Raw genomic sequence first — 15,094 nt, 5'->3', positions numbered from 1 at the left:
CTAGAGCGGTGATCAGGACTGTTGCTTCATAGCAAGAAGGTCTCGGGCTTGAAACCAGCCTGGGGCCTTTCTGTGTGGAGCTTCTGTGGCTTCTGCAGCTTTTTTAACCCACTTTACTTAAAAGGAAAGTCAGGTTGATGACAATATCACAAATATTTCTACAAATATGCAAAAACGTTCATGCTTTTTATTCCCATTATACTTGGTCATTCTCGTGAACAACTTCACATGACTGTTCACAACATGTCACACCATAAAATCCACATCTGCACCGTGTAGGTGAGGCCACATGGCTCCCAGTCATTCCGCTGACCCTCGAGGAGGACAGAGGAATGGATTTTAAGGTCACAGACATCAGCTGAAATAACACCTAAACAATTTACATGTTCCACAAACTTTAGCTGAAGTTTTAGTCCAGTCAGCTTTCATGTGTTTCTGTTTTGCTGAGTTCATCATTTACCTGATTTTGCAGCCTGGAGCTGTAATTGCGGCTCAGTGTGAGTAGACTTCAGAGCTCAGCTTCTCTATTTCACCTCATTAAGTTTCCATCTCGACAGAAGAGTTTTTATATGGTTTAATCTCATATCAGATGGAGTGTCGCATTTTCAAAAAAAGATGTTCATTTGACATCTTAACATGGTTTGACTAATCTTGAAATTTAAACATTTAGGACTTTGGAAAACCTCATAAACACACGTGTGTGTCTTCTTTATGAGCATGGATGGCTGCTCCTTCTAGAGGGCACCACAGCAGACCTCTGCATGTTCTCCTTTACTATATCCATGGATCTTCCTCTTTTCCTCCTTGTAAACCTTTCACTCTTACTGCTATCTTTCTGTCCCAAAAATGATGCTCATCTCTACCCTGCTTCCTCTTGACTTCTCTTGTGCACTGTCTGCTGTTTTGGATGGTTCACCCAATATAGCTCATCCTTCTCTACCTCTGCTCTTTGCATGTTCACCTTTCCATCTGTTTCATTCCCTTTTCTCTCCAGAGTATTCCTTCACCTCTCCAGACTCGCTTCCACCTGCTCCCGACTCTCACTACAGATCACAGTGTCATCTGCAAACATCATAGTGCACAGAGACTCTGGCCTGACCTCATCTCCCAACATGTAAATTACCATTAAATACAAAAGTATGTCTGTGTGAACAATAATAATACATGGAAGCATCTCTTTTATTCCTTATTAGCATTTAATTTTTTGTATATTTTCTAAAGAAAATTCTAGTAGGACTTACAAAAAACAAAATTATTTTTAAAAAATTTCAGATTCAAAGTGTTATTTAAAGTTCCATCTTTAAGGTGGCTTATTGTTGATTTCATTTATGGTCAATTTCATCCCATCCCACCAAAGTCAGTGTAGCTTGTGAATTTGTAATGTTCAACCTTGAGCATTGCATATGCAGCAAAAGGTGATGACAGGTTAACCTGCAGGCACCGATGCTGCTTTCACAATCACTCACCTTCGCCTTGTAATTGGAAGGTTGCCAGTTCGAGCCCCAGCTTGGACAGTCTCGGTCGTTGTGTCCTTGGGCAAGACACTTCACTCGTTGCCTACTGGTGGTGGTCAGAGGGCCCGGTGGCGCCAGTGTCCGGCAGCCTCGCCTCTGTCAGTGCGCCCCAGGGTGGCTGTGGCTACAATGTAGCTTGCCATCACCAGTGTGTGAATGTGTGTGTGTGAATGGGTGGATGACTGCATGTGTAAAGCGCTTTGGGGTCCTTAGGGACTAGTAAAGCGCTATACAAATACAGGCCATTTACCATTTAGAAAAGTGTCTTATAGAGCCAAAATATGGGACTTGTCTCTGTTTGCGCCTCCACATAATGAGGGATTTGATTGACCTACAGAAACAAGTTTTACCTAAAAGAAAACTGTTTTTGTTTTTTTTTTCATGATTAAAAAAATGGGACACTGGCCCTCAGTTTAACCTCTTACACACAATTTGACACATAAAATCAATATTTAGTATGAGTGAAGCAGGTCTGGTCATGCTGACAAGGCCAGCTTGCACATCGATAACTGCTGGGACTGGGAAAATCTGGGTCTTTTCTCTGGCATCAGAGGGATAAAACTTTATCCTACCTTCCTTATTAGGCCTTTTATTTGTCCTGGACCTGAAGAGCAACATAGATAAGCAGATTTAAAGATAAGAAAAACCTGCTGCAGAACAAACGAAGAACACAGTGTGCTGAAACAGTGTTGGCATGTTTCCTTTGCATGCTTTCTTCTGAAGTCAGGCAGCTAAAGTGGTTAAGTGGATATATTCTTTTACTATATCGAACATTTTTTCCATACAGGCAAATCCTTATCCTGAACAGCATTTAATAACATTATGGACAGTTTCTGCATGATGCTGTATCTAAAGAGAAATGTTCACATACTTTGGTGTAGAAGAACTTAACTGACCTACACAGAAATTCCTATCAGGAACTTCCTATCTCTGCAGACAGTGAAGGCTGTCACAGCTGCAGTTTGATACCTGTAAGCCTCCACACTTTAATTTAAATAGAACACACCTGACTTTATCGCATGTCTTCAACTGCTCCTCATTCTGCTTGAGGGCATCAGGTTTCTACACTGCAACACTAACTTCACAGCTGGTGTTTGACTTACATCGTGAGTGATGCAAGCTTGGGTTTCTCCAAAACGTTGATTGTGTTCATGTGAACACGGGGTTTTCAGTGGGAGAAACATTTCGTCACCATTTGGGATTTCCTTACCTGGATGATGCATCAAGACAAGCTCAGGTTTTCATTTAGCAGTGATGTGTGAAGAGAAAGGCCCAGGCTTCGGTTAATGACAAATCAGTTTGCATTAAAAACAAAAAGCACTTCAAGTTCATTTCAGGACACATCTTCCTTTTCTTTTAAAGTGGCACTAAAAATCTTTCCACCCCCACGACAACAATGCAAACATCTTGCAGAGTTTGGACGAGCATGATTAGAACTACTTCTATAAGAAGATATAACTCAGTGCATTTTCCTTTAGGCTTTCTTCTGAAGCTGCATTTGTTTACAGAAAACCTTTCATTTAAATAACATACAGTTTCCTATAGGACCTTTACCGAGTGAGAAATTTCAGCTTGTGCTAGCTCTGGCAGCCTTGCTAATATCATCACACAAGAAAAACATGCAGAATCACTGTGACATTGTTTCCCTGCTGGGTGCCTCACTAATGCCTATTCAGCAAAACTGCACGGTACAAAAACTGCCATAAAAACAAAAAGGCTGACTGTCAAGTTGTACTGACCTCTCTGTACCCTTAGATGCATGTTGTCAGGCTCCTTTAAACCACAGAAATCATTTTTAGGTTTAAATAAGTGACACAACTGGATGACTGGCTTTCTGAAATAAATCGATGGTTGTTTATTCAGGCATGGATGCCATTTGTCAGAATGCAGACTGGCAACAGTGTTGCAACCAATCAGACATGAGTTACATAATATGAGGTGACCAGAGGCTGAACATTTTCTCCACACGAGAACTGAGTCTTTGGATCAAGAAGGAGATGTAGGCCCAGATGTTTTTCTTTCCAGATGTTTTGCTGACCACATTAAAATGGTACGCATGTGAGATTTTGCCATATCTTGCAATCTTATAATTTCAGGGCCATTTCCAGAATAAATCCAAAAACGAATCAGTTCTGTGAGTGGCCAAGCTCCACCGATTTCTTTTTTAGTAGCCCTGCTAGCAAACAACAAACATGCAAACTAAACCAGTCACTTAATATCTTTGACAAAAAAAACTAAACCAGTGGGTCGTGTCATTTAAATAAAATCCACCAAATCTCAAAAATATCACTTCCTCTAATTTCCAGTATAAAAAACTGAGATAAATCATGAACTTTGTAGTTATTTATTTTCACAGCCTATAGGAAGGAGGATTTTTTAGTTACTGGGCTAAATCAAACTTCATCAGCTCATTCAATTCAATTCAATTTATATATATAGCACCAAATCACAACAGCAGTCACCTCAAGGTGTTTTATATTGTACAGTAGATTGTACAATAATAGATACAGAAAAAAAACCAACAATCGTATGACCCCCCCATGAGCAAGCACTTTGGCGACAGTGGGAAGGAAAAACTTGCTTTTAACAGGAAGAAACCTCCAGCAGAACCAGGGTCAGGGAGGGGCGGGGCCATCTGCTGCACTTGGCACTTGATCTGCTCATCATGATGTCAAGTGTGAGTAGTATGTTTATTGTTTAGCACATTGTATATTTTCCTATCCTCTGGATCTAACCTAAACCTAAACCTTAAAATAAACTTTAATTTCTATGTCACAATTTTTCTAAAGGTGTAGACCAAGTGCAGGAAGAAAAAGACATAGGTGATCCCTCTGAACAATTTTTAAACATTTAGTTGGGTGAGGAGAAAATGGGTAAAAAGTTACTGTGGGCCTTTGTGAGGAAATGAAATGGCCCCAGCTCACTGGCTAATCCAAAGGTGTGTTAGCTCTAACTGAGGGGAGGGGCACAGAGGTCAACAGGTCAACAACTACCATGTGTTATCAAGCAAAGTCAAAAACTGATATGCAGAAGCCAGAACCCAAACAGAGAGGTAACTGACCTGGAAACAAACTGTAACACACACGGAGAATTAGACTAACAAGTCTTCTTACTTGTCAGTGCCGATCAACAATTCAAGGTCCTACCTATGTTTTGGCTGCTGTAGACTTTGATAAGCATGTGGGGGTTTTGGCCTCTTTGCTTATCTATTAAATCAATGGATAACTTACATAATGATTACAGACTTTCTCTATCCATTTGATTCAACTTTCCAATTCAGGGTCATAGGTGGCAGCCTATCACAGCTCCCATACAGCAAGAGGCCAGGTACACTCTGGACAGGGTTAACACATAGAGGCAGATGACTGTTTATTCAGAAACCACGCAGAGAGCATGCAAACTCCACACAGAAAGGCCATGGCCAGATGATGTATTCAAACCCAGGACCTCCCACAGTCCAGAGACATGCATTAGGCTAACTGGTGTTTCTAAACTGGTTGTGGGTGTGAATATAAGCATGGGTCCCCATCTGTCTCACTGTGTTGGCCCTGTTAGGCTCCAGTCCAGTCATAGTTTGAACTGGATAAGTGGGGGGGAATTGATAGATGAATTATCTAAATTCACCTCATTAGTGCAGCACTGACACAAATCCTTCATGGACATCCATCTCTCCTCTCCCTTCAGTTATGCATTAGAGATACCTTAGCATTGGACTCTAGGTTTTGTGAAGATATTTCAACTCCCATCCAAGAGGCTTCTTCAGTCCTAAAACTAAATGGTGGAGAGTGTCAGGAATTTAAACCCAGAGGGAGTTATCCCTGAAGAGGATTGTTGACCCACTATTGATCATGTGCCTCATCACATGGGCCAAGGTGTGAAAAAGGTGTGGGTCATTACCATCAGAGGTTTTGAGTGAAACCGCTGTTTTGCTTCACCTAGTTGGGTGATCTATTGAGGTGACCTAACAAAAGGTGTGAGTGGGGATTGAGGCGTCTGAGAAAGGATCTCAATACTGCATCATAGGTGGCTGACAATTGGTGTCATAGACCACCCTCTTTGTTCGAAGACAGTCGTTCACAGCAGACATAGACGGCCTCTTTTAAGAAACTTGAATAAGCCCAGCCTTACTCTTTTTTGCAAGAAGCTAAAAACAATCGACAACAAGTGAACAGGCCTGATCTTCCAATCACTGGTGAAGTTGTGAAAGTAGCTCCAGCCTTTTCATTTGTGGTTCCAACTTTTGCCCTGGGTATTTATAATCATTGTTGTCCTGCCTAAAACATCAAGCTTGGCACTAGCACCAGTGCTACATCAGTGAAAAACTGACACATCTTCTTTCATGACTCGCTCATTAATTTCTAAAAAGATCTCGAAACTAGTCAGATTTACTCTAAAAGAAGCTTAAATAATAATAATAATGATAATATTGATGATAACTAGAAATGGACTGGTTGTTACGTATCATCCTTCTACTCAGTCAAACCCTCAAAGCACTTTCAACTGCAAGTTTCATATCTCCAATCACACACACTGGAACAACAAGTGCTAATATTCACACACACACGGATTATGCCCAAGGATACATTAGCAAGAAGTCTGGAGGGGTCAGGAATCAGTCCACCGGTCTTCCGATTGGTAGAGGACCCGCTCTACCACCTGAGCCAAAGCCTCCCATACAATTTTAAATAAATTAACCAGATTTAGTTGTTATGTGCTTAAAAATGCTGTGTGAATGTTAAAGTAAGTAATAAATACTAAGTTGACTGGTCATGCTGGTTAATGAGTTCTCCTACTCATTAACATTATAGTTCAATGGAGTTCAACTTTACATACTTTAACTTATAAATAGAATTACTTTTCAGCTTTCACCACCATGACATTGGTTATCTCCTTTTACAACATAATCACATCTGTATCGCCCCAGTTTGGAAACAAATCTATTGACCTGTTTTGACCGTGGTTTACTGTGTTGATCCACATCGATTACTGGACATTCAGTCCAAGTGACATGCTTTTAATAACTTTTCTTATTTACAATACAGGCACACTCTAAACAGGATGTGTTGTCTACTTGTACGTGTGCCAAAACATTTTAGTGATAAATGCATAATGATAAATGGTGATGCAATCCATTTTTAAGCAATGCACAGTTAGAGAGAACGCTGAATTGAAACTAGTTGTTTTTTGTTTCTAAACTTATTTATTAAACAAGGCTGTAGAGTTATTTGGTATTTTCTGATACTCAGAGCAAACACAGGTCACATGATTTTTCATCAAAGCAAATAAATTATAATATAATAGAATTTATTATAAAATAAAAGACTCAACTTGAAGTAAAGTAATATTAGTGTAATACATTTACAAAAAAATCAGACAAAAAAATTGTCTCTATCTAAACATTCAGCATATCTGCTGCTGAACCAAAGTGTGCTTTTTATACTGTTTTGTTGTAAATATGTCTGCATACCATTGTACATACTTGTGCTGTATATACTATATATAATGTTGAGCCCTCATTCTAGATATATAGCAACAAGTTATCCATTTCTTATTTATTCCAACATCTATGCACCGCTGCACACATAAATGTACTGTACATGTTGTCTGTTTGTCTCTGTTGGTAGATTGTGAGGAAAAAATTGAGTTAGACAATAAAACTGATGTTAGTCAGATTATCATGTTCACATCATCTGAATGTTGGATATAATCTAACTAAATGTCTTTATACATACATCTGTGACCATAACTGTACCACATTTTAAAATTGCCGATGGTGTGAAATCACTATGCAACATAACTAAAGTAGCTACTGTCATTGTCTGTAAAGAAGTAAAAGTTTACATTTTCCTTCTAAAGAGGAGAAAATGTATATTATAAGCCCAACATTATAGAAACAAATGACTACATACTGCACATACTGCAGTTGACAGTAGGATGTATTGGTTTAAAACTTGCGTCACACAATAACACACAGTACTCGCAGACTGATGACGAGAACAAGTGGACCACAAACACGTGATGTTCAAAAACACGCTGTGTGTCCGAAACCACAACATCTTTTGTTTTTAATCGGTGAGAGTAACAGAGACACAGATCGATAAAGACTGAATGGATACTTTAACTTATAAATAGAATTACTTGGATCAGTGGATCTCGAAACATCATAGATTGTTTATGTGAACATAACATGAAAAGTTATGAGTGGGCTGGAGTGGGAAATGTCGTGAAAACTCTTATATCCAGCTCCACCTGTAGTACAGGATGTTCCGTGGGTGTGTATTTCTCTGTGGCATACCGGTCTGAAGGTGTGTCCGCTCAGCCAATGAAACTGCAGCAGGTACATGCGTCAGCAGAGGAGGGGGCGGGAGGGGGGAGTCACCGGTCCTATGATAAAGTCTGCAGCTGCCCCTCTTTCCACAGAAGTGAGAGAGAGGAGCTGAAACTTCACGGGACTCTAAAAGAGAAGAAGAACTCAACAGAAGACTTCTTCCACCTTCTCTTTGATATTTTTATACGCCTTAAAAACTTTTTTTATTTTCAGACTTAAAACTTTAAGTCTGTATTTACACCTACATTTTTTTTTCTTACATTCTCAGACGCTTCATTTATCTTCCGAAATGTTTCCAGAGGAAAACAGCTGGTGAGTAGATTTCTAATATTTTAATTACTTTTTCTCGTTCAGTGTTGCTCAGCACGTGGCTCTTTCACGGCCGGCTTTGGATAGCGTGAAAAAATAGACTGGACTGAGGGGATGCAAAAAATAATATGCGCATGCGCTCTTGTTCGCGGTGGAGTGTCGAGAAATGATTCATTCCAAGAGGAGTGACGTGTCTAATTACATAATGAAGCGCGTTTCACAATTGAGTGGAAGTAAAGAGTTTGAAATGTTCTAATGTTGTAAAAATCAGTCAATAAAATTGATATTGGACTTGTGAAGTGAAGGTCACATTTTTGGTCACCATGGTTACTTTCGATCTTCCTGTGTGAACCAAATTCATAAAAATGTGCTTCTGCATCATATCAAGCCATAAAATTAGCGTGTTCATGTGTGCTGGACTGTCACGGTGATCTGCCTGACCTCTGCCCTTTTGTTAATGTCATCCAGCTACAGCTACGAGGAATGCAAGGCCACTGCTGATTGGCTGCTCGCCCAGACAGACACCCGACCCACTGTGGGCATTGTGTGCGGCTCAGGGCTCGGAGGGCTCGCTGACCTGTTAAAGGACCAGGTGGCCTTCAACTACAAAGACATCCCCAACTTTCCGCAGAGCACAGGTGAGCTACACCTACTACACCGACACTTTACCATGGTGACTCCACATCAGCTGAGCAGCTCCTGCTGATGTTCACTGTTATATTTTTGAATTCCCACAGTGCACGGACATGCCGGGAAGCTGGTGTTTGGACACTTAAAAGGAAGGCCGTGCGTTTGCATGCAGGGACGTTTCCACCTGTATGAGGGCTACTCAATACAGAAGGTATGTGTGTGTTTGCAAAAAAAATATCCCGTAATTTTCAGCAAGATCCCCCCAAAATATTATTCATTTATATTCTGTGATGTTCTTTTTTCCAGATTACATTGCCTATGCGCATCTTCAAGATGCTCGGTGTTGAGACGGTGATGCTGACCAATGCAGCTGGAGGCCTCAACCATGACTTTAAAATGGGAGACATCATGATCATCAAAGACCACCTCAACCTGCCCGGCTTTGCTGGCATCAATCCTCTGAATGGACCCAACGATGAGCGGTGAGACGTGTTCTCGTACAGCCATAAAAAGCAGACATTTAAACCTCCTATAAGCTTAACCTAATCTTCTTCCTGTCTTCCTTCGTCTGTCAGGTTTGGCGTACGTTTCCAATGCATGTCCGATGCATACGACAGAGAGCTGCAGCAGCTGGCCATGGACGTGGGACAGGATCTGGGCTATGGAGATTTCCTAAAGGAGGGAGTGTACTGTGTGCTGGGCGGGCCAACATTTGAGACAATCGCAGAGGGTCGCATGCTGCATAGACTTGGCGCTGATGCTGTCGGTGAGCTGATTGTTTTGTTGATCTGAGTAAATGTAACGAATGAATGTAAAGTCCCAAAACTTTAATCAGATCAGAATCTACACATCTGGATTTTTAAGACGTGTCAATCAGAATCAGAATACTTTATTGATCCCTAGGGGAAATTATTTTTCGTTACAGTGCTCCATTATAAACAAACATTAACAGAGACAGACAATACACTAACTAAGAATAGCACAATAACAAGGACTATCAATTAGATTTATCAGCTGATGGCGATAACAGGACTTGATCAATTCAAACCACGTGGTACCACAAAAACCAGCCACAGCGTCCTGTCTGATATTAACCTAATCATCAAGTTGATGCCCACAAAGCACGTGGAGTTTATCAAAAGAGCACTGTATCAAATGCCATCATGCTGTTTTTAATTTTATTCCAAGAAATGACAGTTCAGTAGAAATGCTTGAAGTCCTTTTGCTGCAGTGACTTTGAAAACGTGTGATTTGCCCCGGGCTGCCCAAACCTCAACTTGAAGCTTTACCTTTGAGGAGCAAAAACACGTGAAAAACATAAATTTAAGTTTCCTAAAGTGAGTCTTCTTTGTATGCATGCATACTGAGACTTCTCATGAAATTAAAGCAGTAAAACTTATTAGAAGCCTCTAAATTAGCTTAAGCGAAGTTGGTTTCAGCAGTATTAGATCTGCAGTTCTTCTTTTGATAACACTATAAATCCCAGGCTTCTCAACATTACAGGACATAGTTCCCAAGCCAATTAGAAACAAGGAAAACATCTCTTTTGTGTTATTTGCATTTTTACATCCTTTCTTGTGTGTACTGGCTGGTTTATGGCTACTCTATTCTTTCTATTAGAGTTGTTTATATTTGTCTCGATCTTTTCCTCTCCAGGCATGAGCACAGCCCATGAGGTGATCGTCGCTCGGCACTGTGGCATGCGCGTCTTCGCCCTCTCCCTGATCACCAACCAGGTTGTGATGAACTACGACAGCGAAGAGAGGGCCAATCACGAGGAGGTCCTCCAGGTGGGCAGGCAGCGGGCGGCGCAGCTGGAGAGGCTCGTTTCCACCATGGTGACCAAAATTGTGCACAACAACGACGGCCTAAGAGACTAACAGCCGTGTTTAGGCCTCTGGGATATTTTATGTGGTCATGTTCTACATTGAAGAAAATCCCACTCAGTTGAGCTGATTTTAGCCTGAGGTCAAATGGTGAAAGCATTATAGTTACCTGAAGAATCTCACTTGGACAGACAGACACAGAATCTTTGAAAACGTACTCAACTGTTCTCGTATTTCATGTCACTGCGCACAAAAGGTTACACATTCCCCTGCTGAGCAGCTCCAGAAGAAAGTTGTTCAGTTCTTTTTATATAATTTTAAACAAAGTGTTATTTTTTTCCCTTATCTTACAATATAGAATCCCCTTTGTAAATGTCTGCAATTTAACTTAAAAAGAGCCAAAATCTGCTGTAAAAGTCTTAATTTTATAAGGTTGTAAAGATGTGTACATTAACTGAACTTATATTGTATGTAATGTATTTGAGTGTACCTGTTTTTGTGGGATGTTATTGTTAAATGTACTATTTATTACTATATCAAGTTTGTGTATTTCCCCCCTATCATGATCACACCCATTTCCACAGTTTTATTTGCAGCCTTTTTTTTTTTCTGTGGACTGTGCAAGACCAATAAAACTTAGACATTAACTCAAAACCTCTCCATGTTTATTTCCCAAGTTTATATAGAAGAAGTGATATAGAGAAAGCTACACAGTAAACCAGCGCATTGCATAATGAAGGGTTTGGTTCACAAAGGGACCCAAAAAAAGTTATTACTGTAAACATTACACAGTTTTACACAAACATCACTTAACATTAAAGAAGACAAGAATGTCAGAGTATCTTAAAAACGTGAGGGTTTGGCAGTACTTCTCAAAGAAAAGTGCTTAAAAATAAAAAAAGGCAAAAATTTGTAAGTTTTTGGCAGAACAAAAGAAACTGTCATTTAAAAACTGTGGCACATTACATGTAGATGCTCCAGACAGCATCGTGTAACTCTGAAATACCTTGGATAAAACTCTTGCTTTCCTGACGGGACAGAAATGAGACAGTCATACAATATATCACATTTCACACAGCATGCATACAAACATATCCACCCATCCCCGTTTACCCTTACCCGAAACTTTGACATATTGCTCCCTTCAAAAGGGAAGACTCAAACAGCGTTGACACATCCCTTTTTATTACCACTTTAAAGTCCAGTTTATTTCATACTTTATAAAACAAGAAAACAAAAACAGAGCCATGCATAAAGATAAGCTTGTATATATTAGAAGAAAACATTCACAATGATCCAGCACCTCACCATTGTCTCTGCAAAATCTGAACGGGCCCTTTATGCTGAGGTGAAAGCAAAGTTTGGCACAGGATGTAAGAGGCCAGCAGTGATGCTACAGTACAAACTACTAATAGATTTATAATGCACAGTCATCTATGCCAGCCAGCACACTAAGCAACTCTCCACTTCGACTGCATCCAGCACTGGGTTTTCTAAAGATTGTCTTCAAATGTAAGCAGCTGATTTAAGCAGTCGCCATTTGAATTTGGCCACAGAGGTATTTATGGATGCTACCGAAACCCCAACATGCAACAAAGCTCAAACACAAATGGAGTCAAACCTCTCTCACGTCAAAGGGGCGGAAAAACCCCTGAAGATTAGGTGGTAAATATTTAATTATAACGTTATTAAGTTAGAGTGAAGTGATTAGAAAATAACAAACAAGCTATACTAAAGATGGAAGTCTGGCTAATGTATTAATAACCACATTCATACTATATCAGAATTATTAAAAACCCAACCAATTTATATGTGGGCCAATATTATCGACTGATAACAACTACTTGCCAGTCTATCGTTATCAGCATTTATAAAGACAGACAATGAAAATTTTTAAAAGCACCCTTCAACCATCTTATGACTGTGATGTTGCGTAAGTTTGTCCAGTGAAGGGCATCCTGAAATTTCCCTGTTGGCAACACGTGATTGAAACCCCAAAAACACAACAGCTAGCTGATTGTGAGATTACATTCTTCTTCAATGTAATTGAGCAAATAAATAACTTCACATAATTTATTTTAATTTTTAAAGTTGATGGCAAGAAACCCTACAAACAAAATCTGGTCGGGGTAACGCTGTATCAGCCTAATGTCTGCTTAATGTTTCAAATTGTGTAATGCTAGCAAAACAACGTAGGCCTGGACCATGTCACATTTAAGACATTACACTTGGTAATGTAACATATAAACACTACTTTGGCTTTGGTATCATGTCATAGTTACCTTAGTAAAATACACTGTAAAGTTTCTGTGGGCTTTGAGTGACATACAATTTTGGCACTTCATCATGTGTTTAGTAACTTTCTATAAAGCTAGCTTTAGCATGTAGCCTACACAGTTAACTTTACGAAAAGGTAAAGCTAGCTTGTAAACTAAATTTTGTACGTTAACAAGTTCTGGTCCAGTTAAAAAAAGAAAAGAAAAATACAAGTATGTCTCCACACCCTCAGATTTAATCAGGTGTTTTCTTTCAGACCCCAGAGTAGCCAGTTTTATCACAGAGTTGACCGAAGTGGAGAAGCGGGCGTCTTTCAGTTGGCGAGACAGGCGACACATTTTCAGTACAGGCACTGTAATCAAGATTTTACAGGTTTTTAAGCATCAGAGGACCTCAGCAATGCGCAGCATAGAGGGTGAGGAAGAACTGAAGGGAAAAAGGCACTTCTGAAACCACATAACAGACCAAGAGCTGCAGTGCAAAATTTACAGAGGAGTCCACTCATCTTTAGGCAAACATGGTCAGGGTGATCCACTGCAGAACAAAGAGAGTGTTGGGATTAATGAATGAAAACTCTTAATAAATCACAGAGAGTGAATGGAGAAAAACAAGCTGTTTCAGCACAGATGTGGATGAATCCTTATAAAAAAAAGCTCAAGCTTTTGTTTATACAACAGCATTTGTGATGGGAATTTATACCTGGACGAAGTTTAGAGATATCTGACCGTCTCCATCAGTGTCCAGGTTCTTAAAGGTTTCTGCAGTAAGAGAAACAAAAAAGATCATTTGACTCAGAACAGAAGTATTTTAGCTTCTGTTAAGCTTTGCAGCCATTCACTGTATGTTTGGGTTTTTTTTTTTTACAGCAAAGCAGGATCAAGTTGCACAAGCAGTTAGACTGTCCCTTGTGAACCAGTGAAAAACTGCAATAGTGTCACTCACTGAACATTGTCTCCAGTCTGACCAAACAGGTGACAAAGTTGTCAAAGTCGACAGCCATGTCTGCCTCTGTGTATCGCAGGATGATCAGCTGGAACAGGTGGTTAGTCAACTTGAAACCTGAAGGAAGCAAAAGCAAGAAAACTCATACAACAATGTGAAAAAATGTCAGCGAAGGTGCTCCACCTACAACTCAGAAAAAATGCTTTCTGCATATACTGCTGGGACTTAAAAGTGCTTTTGTGATTTTTTTTTTTTTTTGCACTTTAATATAAAAAAAATAATACCTGCAGATTCAAGAGCCATTCTCATCTCGTAGGAGCTCATGGTGCCCGATTTGTCCACGTCAAACTGCCTGAATACAGTCTAGATACGGGGAGGGGGGGACAAGAGACCACCAGTTTGAATCAAATAACAAAATGGAAACACCAGTGCACCAGCTATTCACTGTTAACTCAGTCATGCAATTTAACTCTCACCAGGTATCGTTTAATCTTTTCCCAGAGTACGTGAAACTCTGTCAGGCCCAACTTCCCAGTGCCATCAGTCTGAGTGAAGACGCTAAGGAACATTTCGTGGTCAGAGAGACATTAACATGACGAGATCCAGAAACAAAAGAAACAGGAAGCAGATATTTCAACTTCACATCAAGGATACATCCATGAGGTTAATCATGCTGCGACAAGCTTCTTGTGAGAAGCCATCTGTCTTCAGGTCTTTATCTGTGGACGGCAGGAAGTGAAGTGAAAAGAGGGAAGAATACACGTCTGTTTTAAATATTGAAGTCTAAACTATGTTAGAAACATTTCATAATGGCAGTGCTTTACGTTTGCTGATGATCCTGTTTAATATGGTTTGCAGCTCTGTGACACTGATCTCCATGTCCTGTGGGCACAAACAGATGTGCGTTATATTAAATGTGACTGCGCAGGTGCCTTGGACTACTATTGCTATCTCCTACAAGTTTTGAGAGCGTGCTTACTGCTCCTGCCAGCTGCCTGAAGAGATTCTTGAAGCTTGGGTCAATCTGACTCTCATGTAGCTGAACCTGAAACACAAAAAACAGATGTGTTCACTACACGCTTTTTTCCCCACCTCCTTTCGCACAATATGGCCAGATGTGGTCACATGGGGTCACTTCTTCTCACCTCTGCTGGAATATCTGCTTTAACTTCATCATCGAGCTCCCTGATGGAGAAACAAGACAACAGCTGAAGTCAGATTTAGACTTCAGTTTCAGTTTTGTTTATATAGTTCCCAATCACAACAAC

The 15,094-nt window shown here is 40.1% G+C and overlaps 2 protein-coding genes across 3 annotated transcripts in view; one reads left to right on the top strand and one right to left on the bottom strand.

Annotated features, from left to right (window-relative positions):
* Nucleotides 1-7,959: 7,959 nt before the first annotated feature.
* Nucleotides 7,960-11,243, top strand: pnp5a (purine nucleoside phosphorylase 5a). The gene is made up of 6 exons (XM_080898439.1): nt 7,960-8,154; nt 8,620-8,789; nt 8,889-8,992; nt 9,088-9,263; nt 9,357-9,547; nt 10,438-11,243. Exons 1-6 carry the CDS (start codon nt 8,132-8,134, stop codon nt 10,659-10,661), a joined length of 888 nt encoding a protein of 295 aa, XP_080754565.1. The 5' UTR covers nt 7,960-8,131; the 3' UTR covers nt 10,662-11,243.
* Nucleotides 11,244-11,306: 63 nt separating this feature from the next.
* Nucleotides 11,307-15,094, bottom strand: part of capn1 (calpain 1) — a 32,037-nt gene continuing 28,249 nt past the window's right edge. For both annotated transcript variants that reach the window (XM_080898417.1, XM_080898416.1), the window contains exons 14-22: nt 14,972-15,011; nt 14,806-14,871; nt 14,651-14,708; nt 14,481-14,545; nt 14,303-14,371; nt 14,111-14,189; nt 13,827-13,943; nt 13,584-13,642; nt 11,307-13,418 (exon numbers count right to left, since the gene is read on the bottom strand). In XM_080898417.1, coding sequence (XP_080754543.1) covers nt 13,392-13,418; nt 13,584-13,642; nt 13,827-13,943; nt 14,111-14,189; nt 14,303-14,371; nt 14,481-14,545; nt 14,651-14,708; nt 14,806-14,871; nt 14,972-15,011 — 580 coding nt within the window. In that variant the 3' untranslated portion in view covers nt 11,307-13,391. The remainder of the gene's footprint in view (nt 13,419-13,583; nt 13,643-13,826; nt 13,944-14,110; nt 14,190-14,302; nt 14,372-14,480; nt 14,546-14,650; nt 14,709-14,805; nt 14,872-14,971; nt 15,012-15,094) is intronic.

This window comes from Rhamphochromis sp. 'chilingali' (assembly GCF_963969265.1).
Source record: "Rhamphochromis sp. 'chilingali' genome assembly, chromosome: 1".
NCBI classification, from domain to species: Eukaryota; Metazoa; Chordata; class Actinopteri; order Cichliformes; family Cichlidae; genus Rhamphochromis; species Rhamphochromis sp. 'chilingali'.
This window is presented reverse-complemented; position numbering and strand designations above follow the sequence as displayed.